General features: G+C 42.7%; 1 protein-coding gene across 1 annotated transcript in view; it reads left to right on the forward strand.

Annotated features, from left to right (window-relative positions):
* Positions 1-15,224, forward strand: part of CSMD2 (CUB and Sushi multiple domains 2) — a 456,222-nt gene that overhangs the window by 342,446 nt on the left and 98,552 nt on the right. Inside the window, exons 20-26 of the mRNA XM_042440873.1 lie at positions 2,024-2,239; positions 3,309-3,497; positions 5,944-6,113; positions 7,725-7,881; positions 8,512-8,703; positions 9,835-9,961; positions 13,616-13,818. Of these exons, the coding sequence (XP_042296807.1) occupies positions 2,024-2,239; positions 3,309-3,497; positions 5,944-6,113; positions 7,725-7,881; positions 8,512-8,703; positions 9,835-9,961; positions 13,616-13,818 (1,254 nt within the window). The remainder of the gene's footprint in view (positions 1-2,023; positions 2,240-3,308; positions 3,498-5,943; positions 6,114-7,724; positions 7,882-8,511; positions 8,704-9,834; positions 9,962-13,615; positions 13,819-15,224) is intronic.

A 15,224-nucleotide genomic window follows, 5' to 3' on the forward strand; every position in this document is an offset into this window, starting at 1 on the left:
TTAGAAAGCTGCAAATGTCTTCATAAATCCCACAGAAATAACTTAAATTTAATGGAAAGGGAAACCAAATTATCAGCTTAATAATATTGGCCAAGATCCTTGGTTGTTGTTGTGTATCTCCAAGTACTTTTACTGTTGTAACCTGCCTGGATTCCTTGTGATTGGGCGGGCTATAAATAAATCATTATTATTATTATTATTATTATTATTATTATTACTTTTTGACTTATGGTGACCCTAAAGTGAATCGGTTATAGGGTTTTATTGGCAAGTTTCTTAAGAGGGGGGTTGCCTTTGCCATCCTCTGAGGCTAAGAGAGTGTGACTTGCCCAAGGTTGCCCAGTGGGTTTTTATGCCTGAGTGGGGAACTGAACTGTGCTCTCCAGAGTTGGAATCCAGCACTCAAAACCATTATACCACACAGATCCTACAGCACAATTTATGTTTCATAACTTTATGAATCTGTTGGTATGTTGGAGAAACACAACAAATCTATGGGCCTGTACAGACAGGCCAAAATAAAGTTGCTTCGGGTCTCTTTGGAGGTATGCTGTTTAAATGATATATGCGTCCTAAGAGGCTGGAAGCCGCACCATAGTCATGCTCCAGTCCTAAGGACTGGAACACAGTTTTGGTGCAGCTTCTGGCCTCTTAAGATGCATGTGTCATTTAAACAGCATACCTCCAAAGGGACTTGGAGCAGCTTTATTTTGGCCTGTCTGTACAGGCCCTATGTTAGTGAATTGCAAAGATGTGCGTTGGGCATATCTGATGGACGTTGGGCACTTCTAATGCACATCAGGCATTCCCATTTTGATCCATCAGTTCCTAACAGAAGTGCAGATGTACATCGGGAAGCATCCTGATGTGCATTGGTGCCCCATTGCCCATCAGGCTGTGGTGCATCAGTCACTCCACTAGCTACCATTTCACAATGGATACCCATTATAATAGTCCCTAGGTGAATACAGGCAAAATTACTCAATTCAGCCATTTACAAAGATGCATGTCCCAAAGAAAAGGCCCACTATTACTACTGGGATGTTACCTTATGCTGGGCTAAGTGCAAGACCATAGTGGGGTAAATGAGTTTTGGGTTGGGTGTGTGTGTGTGTATATATATATACACACACACACACACACACACACACACACACAGTTGATTCCTCGCCACCATGAAGCATGAGTACTTTGAGCTTAACCCAAGGTTTAATTCACATTTTGGCACTTTCGGTGATAACGTATTTCCGTTTGCCTCTCAGCTATGATCCTCTGTGCTTTTTTTTCTTTGCTTTTTTTGAAAAGAACTTATCTATATAATGGACTAATGAGCTGTAAAATTACAGTTTAAAAATAAATCTTTTTATTTTATTTTGGTAATATTAATATGCTTCAGATAAAGAGAAAGAAATCCTAGTATATTTGTAAGAGATCAGATAGCACAAAACCCAGCATGACCAATCTCTCTGCCTGGAACCAGTTTTACTCAAAATGAAAAAGCAAGAGTCCATTTTACTCAAAGTTTTTAGTCTCTTCCTGTTTCTTTCTTTCTTTCCCTCTTGCTCCTTTTCTTTTCTTTCCTTTCCTTTCCTTCCCTTTCCTTCCTCCTCTTTGTCTTTTATGTCAGGATTCATTTCAAAAATTAACTGAGAAAACTTGTTTTGTACTGCTAGTCAGTCTGGTTTTTTATATGGAATGGTTTTGTTTTTCCTTTGCCTCTGGCAGCAAAATATCTTGCACCATCCCCGAATCCATCACTATGATTAAAATAATACATGAAAACACTAGAGTGATATATGCAAAATTATTCTACTTTCTTAACATGACCACAGCTTCTTAACATATCCATGGCTTTGCTATAACCCTTTGAAGACGAAATATTTTATGGCATGAGGAATGCTGTGTAACACCAATGTTATGCCAGATGGAACCCAGTTGCTCAATGGTTGGCTTTCTCCGACCCTCTTCCCAAGCAAATGTCTTTGATCGTATGCATCTCTCCTGCTTTCGTGTCACCAAACAGGTGTCTTCTTTACTTTCCACACCTTCCACCTGGAGAGCGGGCATGACTATCTATTGATCACTGAGAACGGCAGCTTCAGCCAACCCCTGAAACAACTCACTGGCTCCCGCTTGCCTGCCCCTTTCAGCGCTGGCCTCTTTGGGAACTTCTCCGCTCAAATCCGTTTCATCTCAGACTTCTCCATATCATATGAAGGCTTCAACATCACCTTTTCAGGTAGGGCTGTGGGACCTCAAAAGCATCTTTCAATGCGGACACATTCCCCCGTCTCTAGTATATACATCTGAGCATGAAAAAGAGACTGCCTTTGGGAGGAGAGGGTACCAGATAGTTGAAGTCCTGGCAGCGCTCACTTCGGGAAACACAGAGCCGAGTCTTAAGGCTTGTGTGCAGCGATACTGAGCCCTTTTTTATCTCATCCAAAGTTCAGAGCCTGCTGTTCTCTGATAATGACTTCCAAGCGGTATTAAAATGTGCCTTTCTTTAAGAAGCAGAACAAAGGGAGGCATGTTAGTCTATTTCTGCAAAAGCAGCAGAAGTCATTTTTAAAGTAGACGCTTTGTCCAAAATGGATAGGCTCCCATTTCATGGAAAATCTAGGCCAAAATTCCCACTGGCCTACTGCATTCCAGTGGTTTTCCAGAGGTAGGAACTGTATGACCCTACAGATGTTCTTGAATTGCCCCTCCTGGCACTCTTTGCCATTGGCGGTGCTGGCTAGATCTGCTAAGAGCTGCAATTGAACAAGATTTGGAGGGCTGCCTAATTCCTCCCTTGCCCTGTATAGCCCTGTCTCTTTTCCAGGCCTGATCTATGGGATTTAGTTAATGATCAGTTGCAATGCCAGTCTGTCCCATGTGAGCAAGCAAAGTGCTATTTAGGCTTAGGTCTACACTCCCTTTAATGAACCGCTTCCTCCTTGCCCACTATTTCAAAAAGCAGTATCTGCTGCCCCTGTAATTAACTACTTCCTGCTCATTTTCATGTCAGCTTAGTCCTTAATTAGCACTAATCCCTTTGGGGTGTGTGTCTATGTGCTGCACATTCTGCAGCCAGAACAATTGGTCCTTCATTATCTTAATTCATTTGTCGTGATCACATTTTGTGACGATTCCTAGATTTCTGTGTGCAAGGAGGTAGAGAGACACAATCATGGATGGAGGAATGTTCAGTGGTGCAGTCCACCAGAAACACGATTTCTAGTGTAAAGCGACAAGGTGGAAAAGTGAAAAAGAAAACTTGTGAATTGTCTGCTGATGCCATGACCCCTTGTTCCTGTCAACAGAGTATGACTTAGAACCTTGTGAGGAGCCAGAGGTGCCAACCTACAGCATTCGCAAGGGCCTCCAGTTTGGCGTGGGAGACGTCTTGACCTTCTCCTGCTTCCCCGGGTATCGGCTGGAGGGTGTCTCGCGCATTACCTGCCTGGGAGGGAGACGGCGTGTGTGGAGTTCGCCTCTGCCAAGGTGTGTTGGTAGGTGGTCACGTGCTTTAATTTTGCTTGGGCAATATACCATATCGTAATGTGGCTTGGGCAAGTGGCTGGCCATCTGTGGGGTTGTGGGTCTGAGCAAGGAGGTGAGGCATGAGAAGGAGAAGAAGCGGAATAGCAGCAAAGTGGCAAAGTCTACCTTGAATCTTGCTTTGTTTGCAAACATGTCTCGCTGACAATAAGGAACTGAAAAAAGGAAAGACCGAGGAAAGATTGGTTATGCAAGAGAAGTAGCTACATAGAGTGCCCACATTATGTCTAGAATCCTATTCATGTGCCCATGTAACATAAGGTTATGTGTTCATATGTCTTGTTTTAGACAGGGTTCAAGGGTTTATGCATTAGCCCCTTGAGCTCCGTTTAACCTTTAGTGCCTTGATTCAAGGTAGGTCTTTGAAGCTAAAAGCAGTCTGTAAATGCTAGCTAGGACAACTTCTATGAAAAATGATGCCAAAGAATATCTTTGCTTTCCCCCTATCATAACCATTGCAAAGTCATGAAAAAGTGCACTACACTGGTATAATGGGCAGCTAAACCAGCATAATGTGCCAACAAGATTCCAGTCCATAGATACACTTTCGTATTAGCCACATTTAGTTCAAGCCAGGATTTATAAACTACCTTTTAACCATGATGACAAGCTCTGCTTTGACTGTACCCATGATGCCATATTGTATCTGCATGGACATTCATGCATGGTTAGCTGAAACCAGGATTTACATGCCAACATGAAGACAAGCTATGATTGGAAGCTAACCATGATGTAGATGTCAGTCTACTTTCAGTGGGAATGTTGAACCAAGCTTAGTTTCAAGAAATAAGGAGGATCATGGGAGAGCATGCAGAATTCCATAGGGTATTCTTAGCCTCCTAAATGTGAGCTGAGATCAAGAACAGTAAATCTACATTAAGGAGCATAGAGTCTACATTAAGTATTGATATAGGCATGATGCCTATTAGGTATCGGTGAGACTGAGACTAAAGTGGTCATGCCAAAATTTAACTTTATACATGGAGCTTAAGCATCAAAATCCGAAGAGAAGGTCTGCTTCAAATTTCCATTTTCCTGGGTCAAAAACCGAGCACATATTCAGTGATGTCACCCACTGGATGATCAAGAGTCCAATGAGTCATTCATTCATTCATTTCATTTATTAGGGCAAATAGCCAGCATAGGTCCAATGAGTTCAAGAAACATACCTGTGGCCCTATACAGACAGCCAAAATAAAGCTGCTTCGAGTCACTTTGGAGGTATGGTGTTTCAATGATGCATGCGTCCTAAGAGTCTTGAAGCTGCACCAAAGCTGCACTCCAGTCCTTCGGACTGGAGCGTGGCTTTGGTGCGGCTTATGGACTCTTAGGATGTATGTATCATTTAAACAGCATACCTCCAAAGTGACTCGAAGCAGCTTTATTTTGGCTGTCTGTAACAGGCCTGTGTCTGCTAGTACTGCTGCCACCCCTGTAAAAGATTTCATCTTCCAGTGACCATTAAATTCTGCTGAGGCTGGCCCCCAAACACTGGGGCAGACTTGTAGGACAATTTGTCAGTATGAGGATTGCAGTACTTTTGCTTTAACTGGTGATAAAAAAAGGATTTTCTTCCATTCCAGTTTGGTATGCAATGTGTTTTGCTTCTCGGGGATGCCAGGTATCCAAAGGAAAATAAATGGTTTGATGCTCATTGGTAGAGGTTGAATGGGTGGGTGGTGGGCTGGTGGGTTTTCTTTGAACAGACAAGAATTCTTCACCTTGTAGGAGCAGATGGTTGGTGAGGTCTACAGTGGCTGCTGATGCTACAAAGGGGATGTTCTTCTGGTGATCAGGCCACAAGGAGGAAGGTGTTTCCACACTCCTCCTGCCAGTGAGCAGGGCTGCAACCACAAGAAGCATGACCCGTGTCACAAGTCTTTTTGGCAGCTTTGCTTGTTGGCAGGAGAGGAATGGCAACTTGTCCTACTTGGCAACTAAGCAAACCTCCTTCACCTGATCCAGTGGTTGGTTCTTAAGATAGACTGAAATGAGTGAGCCTGGAGATATTACTTGGTTACAGCTCCTCAACTGCAGCCAGCCTAGCATTCCAGTGATTGTGTGTTGTGTACAACAAGATTTAAATGTTTTATGCACAAAATAAAAAAAAGGTTTTGCTGGAGTGGTCATTGAAAACGCACCAATGAAATGTTTAAAAACTAGCTTTTTTGATCTTGCTCAAGACTTTGGTCTTGCTCAACACCCAAAAATCTCACAGCTGTTGCCAGTGGGCCTTGCTCATTTTGACATTCCTAATGCAGACTGATACCGATATGTTTGTGCAGAACTAAGCACGGAGATTATGACAAACCAAGGTCTGTGTTTGCACTGTTTTAAAAAATCCAGTGGCATGTCCTGTGAAATGTTAAAATTCAATCACTCTGCCTCCCTCTATAGCTGAATGTGGCTCTTCTGTCACTGGGACACAAGGCGTTCTGTTGTCCCCAAACTATCCACTCAACTACAACAACAACCACGAATGTATCTACTCCATCCAGACACAGCCAGGAAAAGGAATTCAGCTCAAAGCCAGAGCTTTCAACCTGGAAGCCGGGGATGTCCTCAAGGTAATGATTCATCATCCAACGGTGGTGAAGAAGCTTATGGTGAGGTTAAAATAAACAGCATGGCTGAAAATCAGCTCGCTTCCAAATTGCTTAATCCCAAACAGAATTTGCAGCCTTGCCAAGCAGAAAAGCACAATCACAAAGCAGTCCATCAGTTGTAAATAGACTTGTCAGAGGTTGGCAGCCTGGCTTCCTTTAAACTTTATGGGAGGAAAAAAATGTTCTCAAAGGATTGCTGTGGAGAGGTTGTGTTGTTGTTTTAATTAAATGCCACTGGGAACCTAGAAGAGCAGTCAGTTAGGACAGAACAACCAGCTCTTCAATGGATAACAATGTTGGTGATGGCTCTGACTTTCTGGCTGAGATCCTGATCAATGCTGGTGGAGCATAATGCACACACCAGCCTACCTATGACAGCCAAAGTGGAGGTGGCATGGCTCCCTGTCATTCCAGTGACCATTCTGCTCATGAACAGAATGTGGAGCTGTGCCCATGTGCCACTTGACTCTTGAGGGTTCATCTTGAAAGTTGTCCCTTGGGGTGCCATACACTCCACAGGGCCATCTCCACATACCTTAAGAGCAGGCTACTTAGTGCGTTGACACATTTATGTGAAATATTTTCCCCTCCCATATTAGTCCTTCTCCAAAAGTTCTTTTTCAAAGTCTAGGGTGGAGACATCCCAGTTTTTGCAAGCCTTTCCAGCATAGGTCAGCCTGTCATTTTCTAAGGCCATCTCAGTGGTTCAATGGCTCTAATCTATCTAAGACTACCAATAGCATTGAGATTTCTCTCTCTTTTAGCATTGTTGTACCACACTTCTGCATCTTAAAATGTAAGTGCTTTGTTAATATTTATGAATATACAGAAATAACCCCCCTTTTACACAGATGAGTGCCTTTTCTAAGATGCATCCTATGCCATATGCTTCTTTCCTTGAAAAACCATTGTTTTAGTTATGTATGAATTTATTCTGATTTAGCAGATTAATTACTCTATTCATGTAATTTGATTGATCAGTTAAGGGTTTTTAGTTGGATGATGGAACTGCCACTATACCCATTCCTTTCAGTATGGGCCATTCATTCCTCTAGAAAGAGTCACCAGTATAAGAAATTGCAGATGGTATTACAGCTCCAAGACCTGCCATTCTGTTTACAGTATTAAAAGTAATGCTTTATCTTCCTATTGGTAAACCGAATTTAAAATTGTTATTTTTAGTTCCCTAAAATCTATACGCCATTGGCCTGTGCTACTGGCCATTGCCCCATAGTACAACTTCATGCTAAAGCCCATTGCCCCTTTCAACTTCACACTAAAACCCAGAATTGATTCTGGATTCCATCAACATGGAACACTCCAGCTGCCACCGAAACTTACAAATCTTTTTGCATTACCGTCATAATGTTGCTTTCTTGTGCCTTAGTTATTGGGAGAACAGTTAATTCCTTCTTTGTAATGATTTAGTTCCAAACTTTAAGATGTATAAGCAAGGAGGACAGAGGAGGAGTCTGTGGTCATCCAGAAGTAGACCTTTGGAGGGGAGGTCAAGGCAGACAGTGGATACAGAGGGATTCCTTCTTCATTTGCAATGCCTCATCTCTTTTCCAGATTTACGACGGCAACAATAACTCGGCTCGCCTCCTGGGCTCCTTCAGCCAAAGAGAGATGTTGGGGCTCAGCGTCAACAGCACCTCCAGCGCCATGTGGCTCGAATTCATCACTGACGGCAACAACACAAGCCAAGGCTTCGAACTTCAGTTTTCTAGTAAGTCCAGACCCAAGGCAGAAGAATGGGGGAGTTATAATAAGAGGGTCTTCTTAAGCCTGTTGCTTGAAGCTGTGTAAATCTCCCCCTCCTCACAGACAGAAAGGATGGCTGAGAAATAACAGTGTGCCAAAAGTGAAGTTGCTGAAGTAGAATAGCTAGAGGCAAGATAAAGCCCAGTCTTTCTGGAAAACTTCATTCACTTTATTTACAAGCTCCACTCCATCAACTGTGGGTTGAAGATAGACAATGGCTTCCTGGCACACTATGCATCTTATAACACCCAGCCTCATGAGAATGTTCTTGGCCAGTTTATCACATCTCCTTTCTGGTTCCCAGCCTGCATTCATTACATCTCAAAACTCCCTCCACTGTTCATAGGGTCATCCACCCACCTTGGCCTTAAGCAACATCTTTCCTCCTGCCTTTGTCCCTGAATGACCATAGTTAAAACTGAATTTGTGATCTCATCACCATACCCACAAGTGTTACATTTTTATAGCTATTCATACAGTCCGCTTATAAAGGTCCTTCCTGGGCACCAGTTTGCTCCATGCATCTGAGCAAGTAGACCAACTATGCGAACGCTCATGCTGCAACTTCTTTCACTTAGCTACCTTTTCCTTCCAGGTTTTGAATTGATCAAATGCGAGGACCCTGGCATCCCCCAGTTTGGCTACAAAGTCCATGATGAGGGACACTTTGCAGGAAGCTCCGTCTCTTTTAACTGTGACCCTGGTTATACATTGAGGGGAAGCCGGGTCTTGGCCTGCTTAACTGGGGAACGTCGATCCTGGGATCAACCTCTCCCCATCTGCGTAGGTATGACTCTCCTTTTGTGTGTGAATGCAGCCTTTGCCCAAGGGACAAAAATTTTATTATTATTATTATTATTATTATTATTATTATTACAAATGACTTCTGTTTTAATAAAATTATTTTCAGGAGAACTTATCCTTGCCATAGCTTCGAAAAGCTGGGTTTTTGAACTACAGCTCCCAAAACCGATCACTCGATATGGCCATTGGCATGTCAGCATCTTACTGAGGAGATGGATATTTGCCAAAATTCTTTGTATTCCTAGGAAGTGAGCAACCAACTCTCCAAAAGAGGAATTGATCCACAGAAGGGCCATTCCACAAGATTTACTTACTAGTGCTCCACGAAGTCTAGTTTTAAACTGCCGGCAGTGGGTTTTTAATTGCTGTTGTTTCCATTTCAGGTTCCATACCGCCCCTTTTCCAATAACCTTCCAGTTAACTAAGCAGTCAATGGAAACGGGGCTGTTTGTCTCTTTTAGTATACTGCGAGGATGCAAATCAAGCCCTCCTTTTATTGCAATATCTTGTTTTAACACTTTGGCTACATATGTTGACATGAGAGTGTTCACTCTACACTTCCCAGCAATGTTTTCAGAATTCTGCCTAGAAGAAGATCTGGAGACGACTACTATTGTGTGTGTTTTCTATGTCAGATATAATATATCAGCAGAAACAGTGCTGCTTCAGCTCATGTAAAAAAAATTGGAGTTTATCATACAAAGGAGATCGGGCGTTTATCCCGTGAATATCCCAGAAAAATTGTGTAATTACGCATAATGATTTCACACAACATCGCACAAAACCCGCCATTAAAGTGGTCACAAAGAAGCATTAATGCACAGCTTTTTACTTTCGTCATTTCAGTGACAAAATCCGATATCATTTATTTGTGCAATTGTGTGTAATAATCATTTGCACAATTACTTGCCATTTCTGCCTAGATTTCAGCATCCCAAAAGGTTGTGAATGGATTCTTCTGCATATAAGAGCATGTGGATGTTTTGCCCAATAAATCTGTTCTCTGTGCAGAAAATAGGTTTCCGGCACAACCCCCTTTTTTTCTGCAGAGGGACAGAAAGGAACAAATGACATTTTGAACCTGTGTGCTGAATAATAGTGTTGCTTCTTTCAGCTGAATGTGGGGGCAGTATCAGAGGTGACTCTTCGGGAAGGATCTTGTCTCCCGGGTATCCCACACCTTATGACCACAATCTCAACTGTGTCTGGACAATTGTGGCTGAAGCTGGTTGCACAATTGGGTAAGATTGTTTGCTTCTTTGTTGCAAAACCTGCACTCACAACATGAAATACCACCCAGTGTCCAGTGCAGGAATCCATACTCAGCTAAATGTTCTTTCATCAGAGCTGTTCATATGGTACAATTGCACATGGGTCCCCCTTGCACATTGTGCATGCAGGTGGGCATTGTGCATTGCACTTGCAGTAAGCTACTTCACATTGCAGTCATGCATTTGATATTTGGCTGTGCAGTGTTGCCAGCCTTGCACAATTGTCACGCGGTACCATGACTGTGCAGCTATGCTCCATCTCCTTGTTACAGGATCATAGCTATTGCCTTTTTATTCCCAGATTCCCCCACTGAGGGATCCTATGGGTTGTAGAGGGGAAAGTAACTGAAGCCCCCAAATACTGATTTGATATCACAAGTGCCCATGTACAAGGTGCCTGTACTTGAAAATGAAATGTAAAGCAATCCATGAAAAAGCCAGCAACAAAATAACCTGACATTTCTGGCAAGAGAAGCTGAGTTGTGCAACCTGTGCGAATTATGCAAATTGATCCCATTAGCATTTGATCCCATTTTTTTTTAACTTCGCTTAATTTATTTTGCAGCATTTACTATTTGGTACCAGCAGGTGAAGGTTAAAAAATACAGCAGTGAGGTTCATAATCAGTAAATTAATCAACTCAGATTTCTTTCTTTTACAAATATAGGCCTGTTACAGACTGCCAAAATAAAGCTGCTTCGGGTCTCTTTGGAGGTATGCTGTTTAAATGATGCATGCATCCTAAGAATCCAAAAGCTGCACCAAAGCTGCACTCCAGTGATTAGGAATGGAGTGTGGCTTTGGCGCGACCTCCGGACTCTTAGGACCCATGCATCATTTAAATAGTGTACCTCCAAAGAGACCCGAAGCAGCTTTATTTTGGCAGTCTGTAACAGGCCATATTTTGACTAATCAGTGGTTGAAGACTGGTTTTGCTTTGTAAATGGCAGACTCTTTTGAGATTAGTTCCATCCTCTTGCGCTGCTGAAATCACAGAGCAGAATTATTCTCCTTCGTGATTTCAGCCGTGCAAAAAGATGAAACTAACCAGATCTTACCATCTCCTCTTCTTTGGAAAGTCCATAGTCACTAACACAGGTTTTCCAATCCAAGAATCACTCAGCCCCATCCTTCTTGTAGCTGCAACCATGTTCACAACATTGCTTGCTTTTGGAGTGTTTCAGTACACCATGCAGCCAGGAAATCAGACGAAGCTTAAGAATGGGGAGGGCAGCTCTGAAGGAACTCAAAATGATCCTAAAATGCAAAGATACACAACTGAGCACAAAAGTTAGACTCACGCAAGCTGTCGTATTACCATGTACGGATGTGGGAGCTGGACAGTTAAGAAAGAAGATAGCAAGAAAATCAATTCATTTGAGATGTGGTGCTGGAGAAGAGTGCTGAGGATCCCATGGACAGCCAAAAGAACAAACAAATGGGTCCTAGAGCAGATCAAGCCAGAAATCTCCCTGGAAGAAGCCAAGATGACAAAACGAGACTGGCATACTTGGGCCACATCATGAGAAGGCATGAATTATTGGAAAAAACAATAATGCTAAGAAAGGTTGGAGGAAGTAGAAAGAGAGGAAGGCCACTAGATGGATGGACTCTATTAAAGAGGCCACAAATATGGGTTTGCAGGACCTGGCAGAGCAATGGAAGACAGTGGGGCCTGAAGATGTCTGATCCATAGGGTTGCCATGGGTCAAGATCGACACGAGGGCAGTTATCAACAACAACATAGGGAAAAGTCAAAATGGAAGGTTGTGACTCCAAACCCAACTCAGGGTACATTTGTACTGTAGAAATAATGCAGTTTGACACCAGTGTAAGTTCCATTGCTCCATCCAATGGAATCCTGGGATTTAGCATTCTCTGCCAAAGAGTACAGCTGCCTCACAAAAAAACTATAAATCCCAGGATTCTGTAGCAGTTTAAGTGATCTATCGAATACATTTCCTCTGTTGTTATTTTGCCCCTTTACAACTGAAATTATGGAAACTTAGGGCCCGAACAGACAGGCCAAAATAAAAATGCTTCAGGTCACTTTGGAGGTATGCTGTTTAAATGACACATGCATCTTAAGAGTCCAGAAGCTGCGCCAAAGCTGCGTTCCAGTCCTAAGGACTGGAGCATGGCTTTGGCATGGCTTCCGGACTCTTAGGACGCATGCATCATTTAAAAAGCATACCTCCAAAGTGACCTGAAGCAGCTTTATTTTGGCCTGTCTGTTCGGTCCCTTAAATACAACATGATGCTCAATCGTTGCTTTTAATTAACTTACATGTGCCCATGTGTTTTAAGCCTGCAGTACAGTTTTCAGTCACTAGAGGAAGATGACCCCAACTACTGCATAGGTTTGCAGTTGGTCCATTCGCAGCCAAAAGGAGAGACAGATTTGAAAGCTACCTCCTGCACTCTATTGTGGGGTAGTCCCCATCATGGAAATATGGCCTCCATGAAACTATATCATGACTACATCAGGAGATGCAACATGTTAGGATGCCTAGAAGAAGCTGTGCTTTCACTGAGACTAGGCAAGCACAATGGGTTCAGATCTGATAGCTGTGTGATTTGTTTGAAGCCTTTGTGATGCCAAGCTAAGGGCTATTTCAGCCCACGAAAGGCTGGGCTTGTTCACTAGCGCTAAATAAAAAGCCAGAGGTGTAGCCCTCTTGGAAAAGCAGTGAATTAATAACCATGCAGTTGTCTGACATATATAATGCATTGCCATAGTACCCATTATCTCCAAGATGGGATTAAAATATTAAAAGCTTCACGCTGCTGCCACCGCCTAACAAGGGGAGAAAGGAGGGTAATAATAAAGAAAAAAGAAAAAGAAAAAAGAAGTATCTGTTCAATTCATCTTCAAGTACAGAAAGACCTTTGAAAAAGTCTATGGCTTTTCACTCTATCAACTTCCTTCCCTACCTGGTTGAAAGGCACTGAATTGAAGTCTCTTTTTCAGTTGAATCTTCTTATGCCAGTCCAGTTATTTCAGCTTCTTCGTATCAAATACCTTATTTCCTCTGACTCTAAGCCATGCAATTCTTCATGTTCCTCTTTCCCAACAATCTTGAAATGTGTGTCTTGCAGATACATAAAGTGTGCCCATACTACATAAGGTATATTGGTCTCATGCTACTTTAATACTTATGGCTTGATCCTAAAAAACCCTGGGATTTGTAGTTTGGTGAGGTACATAGAATTCCCTCCTAGAGACATCAACTGTTTAGGAGATGTCTCTAACTATAATTTCCAAGGTAATTTATCTGTCAGCTCTACCAATTTAAACTGGCTTAACCATCAATCGTTCTTTTCTGATGGGACCTTGGAACCTTCTAAGTTCCTCATCTAACCACAAATTTCAGGATTCCATGGGTTCGAGCCAAGACACTTTAACTGGAATGAAACTGATATAGCTCTGTAGTGCAGATAACACTTATTTATCCCTCCAGGGAACCCTAAGAACAGTGAAGTGTGGTGAGAAGTCTTAACAGAGAGTTTCTAACATTCTCACCAGTCCAAGGATTCTTTAGGAGAGGCTGGACCATGTTTAAAGGAGATGCTAACTTGTAGAAATGGCCTTATTGTCTCTTCTCTCCCTGCCCTTCAACACAGGCTCCATTTCATGGTTTTCCACACAGAAGAATTCCATGACGTCCTGAGGATCTGGGACGGTCCAGTGGAGAAAGGCATTCTCTTGAAGGAAGTCAGTGGGTCCGTCTTGCCCAGTGATGTCCACAGCACCTTCAACTCAGTGGTCCTCCAGTTCAACACTGATTTTTTCACCAGCAAACAGGGTTTTGCCATTCAGTTTTCAGGTAAGTCTAATGAGGAGGAGTGGTGGGCTTCAGGAGTGGGGTGGGTTGTGTGTAGAGAGCTAAAATGGGGTGGTAGTAATAGTATCCCATGGGTGCTTACAACCACCATGAATCCTAGACAGTTGACAGCCTATAGCTCAGATCTCATAGTGGCCAGAATCCTGCTGTGTGGGATCCTTTAAACATGTAATTGTACTTTTTATGTTGTTATGCAGAAGATGTATTTAGTTGATAGCTGCTACAAGATTTCACATGGGCCTAAAACTTGTTGTTAGTCCCAATTAGAGAGAAGCCGTTGTCTCAATTGGGTTTGCCTACACATTGAGTTGCTACTCAACAATTGATGTAAAGGGTCTACTCTACTTGGGATTAACCATTATTATTATTATTATTATTATTATTATTATTATTATTATTTATAGCCCGCCTCTCCCAGAATTGTTCCAGCCATGCAGTTACACATTTATTTTTGGAAGGTGTGTCAATATGCTTCAGGGTCTTCAAGCCATTTTCTTTACTGGGGTTGCAGAGACAGCTGCCGTATCATCTCCATGGCACAATGGGACAAACAGTGGGTACATTGGCAGATGAACAATGGGTAGTGCAGTCTGTATTCAGCAGACAGGTGGTATAGAGTGACCGATGTGTCACTCTATATGAACGTAGATGTTCTCTAAGCAAGTATGGCCTAGGATCTCCACCATCACCATGGTGAGTCACTCACTGAGATCAGAATGAGGCACCCAGCATCGATCATATAGCTGGGCTCCTTGTTCTGACCTCAGAGCAAGTGACTTGCTGTGGTGGACGTCACACTGGGCAACACAGCGGGATGCATGTGCAAACAGTCCCCTGGAGTCACCACAAAGGGCTCCAGATGTTCTCGGAAGATAAAAGGTGAGTTATTTCAGTCCATTATAAGGAGGGTACATGGTGGGTTCAGTGCTGAACTGGCCAGACATCATTGGGTCTGCATTCACCAGAACTGGAGTTGGGACTGTGCATCTTCTAGACTCCCTGCCAAGAGGAAGAGGAGAACTTTTTATTTGGCCCATGTAGGCACAGCCTAAGTTTGTTTTCACATGCAAAAACAAGTAACTTGAGCAGTTTTCTTCCCACCTCAGGTGAAAATACATTGGTTTCTGCAGTTTTCAGTCACTTTAAGACTGTGAAGTCGAAGGTGTTCGTGGCCGGCATCCATAGTTTTTTTGTGGATTTTTTGGGCTATGTGGCCATGTTCTAGAAGAACTTATTCTCTATATTCTCTGAAGATACCAGCCACAGATGCTGGCGAAACATCAGGAATAAACTCTTCTAGAACATGGCCACATAGCCCAAAAACCCCCACAAAAAACACTTTAAGACTTCTTGGCTGATTTTTTCCCTCCACTGTGCAACCTATGATA

This window comes from Sceloporus undulatus, chromosome 9 (genome assembly GCF_019175285.1).
Source record: "Sceloporus undulatus isolate JIND9_A2432 ecotype Alabama chromosome 9, SceUnd_v1.1, whole genome shotgun sequence".
NCBI classification, from domain to species: domain Eukaryota; kingdom Metazoa; phylum Chordata; class Lepidosauria; order Squamata; family Phrynosomatidae; genus Sceloporus; species Sceloporus undulatus.